This window comes from Photinus pyralis, unplaced genomic scaffold, assembly GCF_008802855.1.
Source record: "Photinus pyralis isolate 1611_PpyrPB1 unplaced genomic scaffold, Ppyr1.3 Ppyr1.4_LG5, whole genome shotgun sequence".
NCBI classification, from domain to species: domain Eukaryota; kingdom Metazoa; phylum Arthropoda; class Insecta; order Coleoptera; family Lampyridae; genus Photinus; species Photinus pyralis.
The window spans coordinates 5,539,515-5,547,768 of record NW_022170596.1 but is presented as its reverse complement, the minus strand read 5'-3'; the positions used below and the strand labels follow the sequence as shown (position 1 = coordinate 5,547,768).

The 8,254-nt window shown below is 35.3% G+C and overlaps 1 protein-coding gene across 1 annotated transcript in view; it reads right to left on the bottom strand.

The window, feature by feature from the left end:
- Window positions 1-5,285: 5,285 nt before the first annotated feature.
- LOC116172834 overlaps window positions 5,286-8,254 on the bottom strand; it is a 4,701-nt gene continuing 1,732 nt past the window's right edge. The window contains exon 3 of the mRNA XM_031490128.1: window positions 5,286-5,345. Within this exon, the coding sequence (XP_031345988.1) occupies window positions 5,286-5,345 (60 nt within the window). The remainder of the gene's footprint in view (window positions 5,346-8,254) is intronic.

The following is an 8,254-nucleotide window of genomic DNA, read 5'->3' as shown; positions in this document are numbered from 1 at the left end:
CGCGTTATATAAATTTGAGTACAAGTGAGTGACAGATAATAATCATTTGTTATAAATCAATTTATTTAAGGACTGTTATAAATTCATCTACGTTACAATAGATTTCTAACGCTTGCTACGTGTTTTCCGGAGACTCATTGGACCCTTCTCAGTACCATCGCGATCCTCATAAAGATAGAGTGCGTACTCGAAAACTTGAGAAGATCAAGAACGATTTGGTAGAACTTTGCCGCCCGTAATTAATTAATGGGTAAAGACTTTTGTAAGAAATATTGAATAACCTATAAATTACCACTCGTAGGTGTCGCCACGTAACTCAACTGTAAATGATGAGCCACGGGCAATTATAGACCATAGCAGCAATCAATTAGCGAAAATCCGAAGGGGCCGAGATCTCGATGGAACAGATAGACAGACGACGGAAACCCGATCACATAAGCGTTACCTCAACTTCGTTATGTTACGCCAAAAAATCAAAATTGGAAAAAATATGCGACATGCTTGCCTTTGCTAGAATAATGGTTAAAAATTCAAATATATCTCTATAAATAAGAAAGGTGACTTTGCACTTTGCACCCCGCGCGCCTGATTTTTACAGTATGCGATATGCTTGTCTTTACTAGAAGCAGATGTGGTTCAAATTTCAACAAAACATATTTCCATAACTAAGAAAGTTGATATTGTGCAGTTTGCGCATATGCTCATATGATTTTTACAATATGCGATATGCTTGCCTTGACTAGAAGTCTTTGGTTAAAATTAAAAAAATATATATATAAATAGCTAGGAGAGTGGACGTCTGTTTTTTACAATGTGCCATATATTTGTCTTTACTAGAAGCACCTGTGGTTAAAATTGAGTGCCGACAGATGTGACTACTTCTGTTAAAAGCTTACCTCTCGCCTCAAATTTCCGCTTACCGCTAAACCGCGCGTCGATTCGTATAAATGAAGTATTTGTTCTTATATTCACCTTACGAATTAGGAAAACTGCAGGAAAACCTAAATCGGAGTAGCTGGCAGAATGCTCGAAACTAATCTAAGGAAGTTCCCATCTCTGTCCCAGATGAAAATTTCTCACCTCAGCCCAGATTCGAACACCCGGTCTCCGGATGTATAGCCCAACGTTCTACTACTGAGCTACATAGACGACATACACGGTTATAAATGCTGCAAGCTAATACGTGCAATTAACAATTTACGAAATATCTTTAGAAAATTGGAAAGGGTATATCCAAAAAGGTAAAGACACAAGGTCCATCTTCCTATTTGTAGTACCTAGTTCCTAAAAAAAGCAGAAACTTAAATTTTGGGACTTTTGGGGACGTTGCTCTTAAACTTTGACGTTTTTAAGAGATTTCAAAAGTCCTAAGGGACGTGAAGTCATTTAGAGCCTTCGGATCTGTGGGTCGCGATGTCTGTTTTACAACCAGTCGGGTGTTCGCATAAATAGAGAGCTAGTTTTCAGTATTAAGAGTCGTATCTGAGATTATTGCATGGTAGGTCGTTGAGGACTGCAAAAACAAATAGAGTTCATACAGAACGGACAGATCTTGAAAACTCTTAAAGTCGGTTAAAACTATTGAAGTTCGTAAAAGAATCGCGAAGGCTATTGGAAATTCATGCTGACACTTGAAAACATAAAATGGGTTTTTAAAAGCTCTTAACTGCGAATAAAAACTTTAAAACCAATCAAAAGACTCTTGGAGTCGGGGCTCTCTTGGATTATTTGCGGTTCTTATAAGCTCTTAGAGACTCTTAACGACTTATAAAAGTTCACAAAGAGTCTTAAAGGCCGTTCAAGGATTGACTTTCTAACGTTTTTAAAAACAAAGACTCTTATAGCTATTAAGATAGCTGTAGGTGCGTTATAGGTACTTTAAAGTCCTTTAAACTATAAAACACCGTGTTATCTTGAAGATTGTTTATAACACCGAAGCATATTTTATCCGGATTCGTCTTTTATTAATATTTTATCATGATAGAAAAATGTTCCTCAAGGCTGGCGTAGGTAGTATAACCATGGTAATAGAATCAACAACATTAGGTCCGAAAAATTAAGCAGCGTACTAAGTATAAAGGACGTTGCCATTGACGACGTACCTACTTTATTATCAGAAACAATTAATTTTATAGATAGACCAAATTTATCTGGCATGTGCCTTGTTGAAAAACCTGAATTTGATATCCGCGCTGGGTCTGGCTTTTGCGTGGCGCGATGCTTTCTTTTTCGTATAAATTTGATCCATAAGGCACCTAAAATAATAATAAAGTTTCATTTACAAAATATTAGCGTGCGGTTAATTTTATAGGTACGTATTTACTTTATAAAATGTAATTTGATTGCATTGTTTGTGTTAATTTTATAGCGGAAAAACCATCAATAAATAACCTGGGTTTTGACCTTTTCTTTTGCCTAACTCTCCTTCCAAGACCCATGACCAACCCATTTCTGGAAAAGAAGTCTAGTTCCACTTTAAGGTTTTACAAACCTCTTAGAGGTGAAAACCTTTTAGAAGTTACAAAAGATCTTGAAACTTCGGAAAAAAACTACAAGCTTCTCTTTTGCGACGGTTTTTAAAGAACCATACTCATAAACACTCTTATAAGCCCAAGACAAAACTCTTAAAGAAGCATGTCAAGGTGGTGAAAGACTTAACAACGTAAGAATTATTAAACCGTTAGAAGATCTTTGAAAAATCTTGAAAATCTTTGGAAGCAATTAGAAACCGTTCGCGACTCTTAGAAACTTTTAATGGATCTTAAATGCACTTAGAATCCCATACAGCTCGTATAAACGGGCAAAGGCTCTTCAAGATTCGGATATTAAGTGAAGCTTTTAAATGTCCGTTTGAATCTCTAAAGGCTGTAAGAGGCAATTGAAAACTCGTGAAGAAGAAATTTAAAGAAGAATTTAGCTCTCGAGTCAACGGTTTAACTTTAATTATTTTAGTTTGTTACCTGAAGATGATTAACAATCGAAACATGTCGTAACATTTCACAATTACATCTGTTCGTCAATAATGAAATATCCATGGGGAAGGTTTTGAGGAATTGAGTTGTTTATTTTCCTGTATGGTTCATCACCCCATTTAGAGATATAGATCAGCCAAGAGTATTTTCCGAGAATTTAGCAAGTTACGAATGGTTTGAAATACCGATATTCATATAGTATAAATACTAAATTGACGACAATGCCTCACAGATGGCTCTCTCACAGACCGAGGTTTTTAAATATTGGGGAAGACTCTTGAATATTATTAAAGCTTCTTAAATGCTATCAAAGCCTCGAGAAGAGAGTTCTATGACATCACTCGATGGGGCTGCATATTATAATTTTAAAGTAGAGGCAGCTGGGGTGCGAGGGCGAATGGTAAAATTAAGGTAAAGCTTCCCTGAACTTCTCCATAGGCTTGTTATTGCAATTTTTGTTTTTTTTGTCAATATGACAGTCGGGGGTTCGTTTTGAAATGAAAGCCTTGTATGTATCATACGAAAGTTATTTGGTAAACTATGTCGACTTTTAGAAAGTGCGTATGATAGGTTGCATACCTTCTGTTCCCATAACTAGTTCGCTATTTCCATATTTTTGTTTAGTGTCAACCGAGTTCAATTCTATTTTTGTACAGGTTTGCTAAATTACAGTCTATCCTAAATGATTGCTAAATTTTATTGAAACAGGCGTAAGATGAAGTAATTCCGCGAACTTTCAATTGCATAAATGTACGATCTTGACATTTACTTCTTTCTATTATTTAGCAAGGGGATGACCTCGTAGTATTTGCTCAGATGGTTTTGCGGTATTAGAAAAAAATTTGAATTTTTACTTAATTAGCGGCCGGATGTTCAATTTAACCATTCTCTTACAAAGGTGCGCCAAATAAATTAGCGGAAGGCATCGGTCGTGGAAACTAAAAATCAACGCCGAGTAGAAGTTGCGCTAAAAATAGACGAAACGATTCGCATAAATTATATGGAGAGAAGAGTTAAAAAGGTAAAACGGCACGTAGCGAACAAAAGGCCCGCTAAACAAACAAATTGACAACCTACTCGGATTGCTTTGACTAACAATTAGAGATAGGTACAGAGACCAACTGTTAACCCAACGGTATAACTTCTCATGAAGCATTTAATCATATATGGGCACTTGAAGATTGTTATTGGGGAAACTAAGAAGGTATTATTACGGCCTACCTACACACGGAACGTGGAATATACCTACAATTTTCTAAATCGTTGATAATGAATCTTGTGTTTATGATTAGATCTTTACGAATTCGTGATTCAAATGTCTACAATGCTTGACGATGTATTTGTAGCTACTTATTAAGGGGGAAATAAAAATAACAACAAAGATTACATCATTCGTGTGCACTTGGAATAAATAAGTAAGCCTACACGGTCTGTGTTGTCAATTGGAACATCCCAACTGATTGGTACGATTACATTGCGCGACGATTATGCAAGATGACCCTATCCTTAAGCAATGTTGTCTAATGGATTTTTATTTGCATCTCGCTGAAAATGCATGTCAAGATACGAATTTTGAAACGGCAAAGTGTCACTTTTGCTTCGGGAGGGATTAAAACTGACAGTAAACCATTTTATAATTATATAATTAATTGATGTTATTGCACCATATTTTATAGGCACTAGATTTTTTTTTAATTCGGGAGGTAGTCATTGCCCTACAGTTTCTTTCACGGAATGTTCAATATTCCGTTCTGCACAGTCGTTTTGTAGAAGAATTGAAGAATGTTGACTGTGTTTCAACGCTGAATGTCCAAACTAATTCTTTGAATAAGTAGACGGACTTTTGGACTGTGTAAAATTGGCTTTAAAATAAACTCCCTGGAGGAAAAGTAATTGTAACATCTTACCTCATTATTCAGTGATTACACGCGAGAGGTCATAAATCCTTCATGCAATAAAAGTACGAAAATAACTGTGAGAATGTGAGATAAAAAGGCAACTTCATAATTTGCCCGTGATTTACGGCACAAATTTATTGTAATTGAAAGATTGTGTAAACGTATCGGCGTGACTTTAATAACTTTGTAAACTGATAGCTAAACAGAATTCTTCGAATAATACTAAAAATTCTCATTTATGGACAATTGCTTGCTGTATTTAAAAAACAAGTCGCGTACAGGTTTACGATGTTGTAGACATTTTTCGATTAAGATTGTAAGAATATCTTTTGGAATTGCGACTGTAAGGGCCAGTACTAAAAATTATCTTTCAACTACCCCTGTACGCCTAAACTGAATGTTATTTTTTATTTCCTTACTTCGATTTCGGAAAATAATCGCTTAGATCCAGATAGTCTTTCCTTTTATCATTAATCTGAAACGTTACAATGCATTACGATTTTACCCATTATCCGTACAATGGTATGTTTTCAATTTGACGTAAATAATGCAACTATTGAAACCGCTTGAACCATGTAAAAAGTACGGGTTAATAACCATCGAGTTGTACAAGAAGTGTTTTATTAATGATCAACAAGGCGTTACGTTATTTATCCTACACACAAACTTATCGCAAGTCATCTTTAAAAAATGTGCGAACATACTGTTCTCGTATTCTTCGAATCATCCCTACAATTATTGTTGTTGTACACTCCTTTGCCAAGCATTCATTTGTACTCATCTGTTGTAATCATGATGGACAGAAAAAAGTTCGTACTTCAGTTACATTCTGAATAACATCTTCAGATAGACACGATTATTTAACTTGTAGACGACTAGTTGATGTGATGAAGCGTATAGTAGGTATGTATGTCCTTTGAGGTGTGTAATTAAGAATTATACAGGGTGTTAATTTCCACTTGAAAAAAAAACTTAGTTTTAAAAATGTTTTCAATTCAATTTTTATTGTTAGTTTTTAGTCGTGTACATTTTATTAATTTTAAACTATATAAATGGAAACTAGACTTGATTAAACAACCGCTCTCATGTAGAAAAAATTGGTAAAAATGATTTGGGCTACTAACGTCATTTTTTATAAAAACGAATAAATTTGGAACATTATTCATGAAATGTATACAGAATTTTACGTAGAGTAAATGAAATAATATATAGGGTGTTCCATTTAAAATAAATGGCATCAACTTGCGGTACAACCGGAAGTAGTAATAGTATCCTACGTCATAAGGTTGTAATCGTACGTATTACAGGTGAGTAGAAAAATTGCGCACGATGCCGCAGAGTGCGGAAATTCTACGACATCCGTGAATTTCCAAATGAAAATAAGGTCGCAACGATGTCTGTTGAAAATTTTGACATTTGTAGATAATTATCACTTCCAAACGTACATGATCTATTTTAATTTTTTTTCATTACGCACGGGTGTAGGTAATGGGTACCATATCATGCCTCTAATTTATACGTTATACCCTAATTTTCAGGGAGGTCGTAGAAAAAATATTTTAGATTCCTCTTATTGACATTGGTATACTGTCATATTAACGAGGTTTCCTTTTCAAGATATAGATAGCCGGCATTCGTAGTGGGACACCCTTTTTTTGCCACATCTAATTTTTTCCACGGCCCTTATTTTGATATTTAAGGCAAAATACATAAGAACATTTTGCATTTGATTATTTGTACGATAAATAATGATAATAATGTTTTATTATCACAACACAATAGAATATAGTGGTTTTCTATCATTCATCATAAGCATATTCTCTAAAAATACAAATGCGTTTGTATCTTGCCCATCTCCTACACATAATGTTTCTAAAGAACTGGACCGATTGAAATGAAACATTCTTTATAAAAAATCTTACAATATGAAGTGCAAAATAAGTTAGTCCCCACCATAACATCGTTGGTACATGATAACCATTTTATATGCAAAACAAGGAGGATTTTTACCATTATTTCTTATAAGTATTCGCGGGGTTATCGGCGATTGGTGCATTAGCGGGAATTGCAAAAGCAATTAATGATGCTAAAAACACTAAGAAGTTGGTGGTGATCCATTGTATTTAAAACAGAGTTCAAAAAACTAAAATTCCCCGAAACGCCATTAACGGATGTTGATATAACAACATTTTCCCAAAGCGTGCCCTTTTTCGGGGCGTATGCATGTACGATAACTTGCCCAAAACACCATGGAAACGGTTTCGGTAGTATTCGACTATACCTATTGAACTGGTTAACTATTTTCGGGGATGCAATAGTATATTTCATAATGAGTGTCGAAAGTGACTGATATCATGCGAGTGCCGTTAGACAAACGAGGCGAAGCCGAGTTTGGCTAATAAGCATGAGCATGATAGTCACTTTCAACACGAGTCGTGAACACTATTTTTTAGACGACTTGAACAATAAAAGCTTTCACTAGTATCCCTAATATTTCAAGAATATGTTACGCCATTTTTTTTAAATTTTACTGTGTTGGTTGGGGACGACCGTGGGTTGCTATGGATTGTTAATTGTTTTGTTTTGCTAGTTCTGTCATACAGTGCAGCGATTATTACTAAAACGAATTTTAAGTGGTGCGTAAAATGGAGAGCGATAAAGAAGACTATGTTTTACAACTCACACCACCATCAGTAGTTGAAGCGGCCAGCGAGAATACTTTGGTGTTGCTCCAAACGAAATCGCGACTGCGTTACGAAGATGCATACACCAAATTTATGGAATGACGCAAGATATCCCAAGTGAAATCGTCATTTTCGGAAAACGTTTTACTGGCGTATTTTGGCGAATTGTGTCCTTCAATTTGCATAATGAACCGAAATCAATTTATATGTAATTGATTATTATTTGACAATCCAGTAAAGCTTCTATCAAACTGAATTTCTAGCTGACTTATGAAAACAACCTCACTAACTCTTATCACGCACCGTGCATGATAAATTTCATATCCACATCAGTATGTTCAATTGTTAACTTTCTAAGGTAGGCTACAATATTGATATGTGTCATTTTCGAATCAAGTCGTCTAAAAAATCTATTATAATTACAGTCAGGAACAAGCGTTTAATAGTACGAATTTTGAACACTTATGGGGTCGTCCAATAATCGCGCGACGCTCGGAAGGGGAGAGGGGGTGCAGTGAGATAATCACCTGTGTTTATTTGTTACTGAACCGCGCGACATTAATCTTCAACAAAGCATAGTGTCAACAGCTTTGTTTCTACACGTTGATCTATTGTTGATGTGTATGGAAAAGCACTTTAGAGCACCTTTTCCGCTAAATTTAAATACACATAAAAATACGCCAAGCTTGTGTTGTGTTGC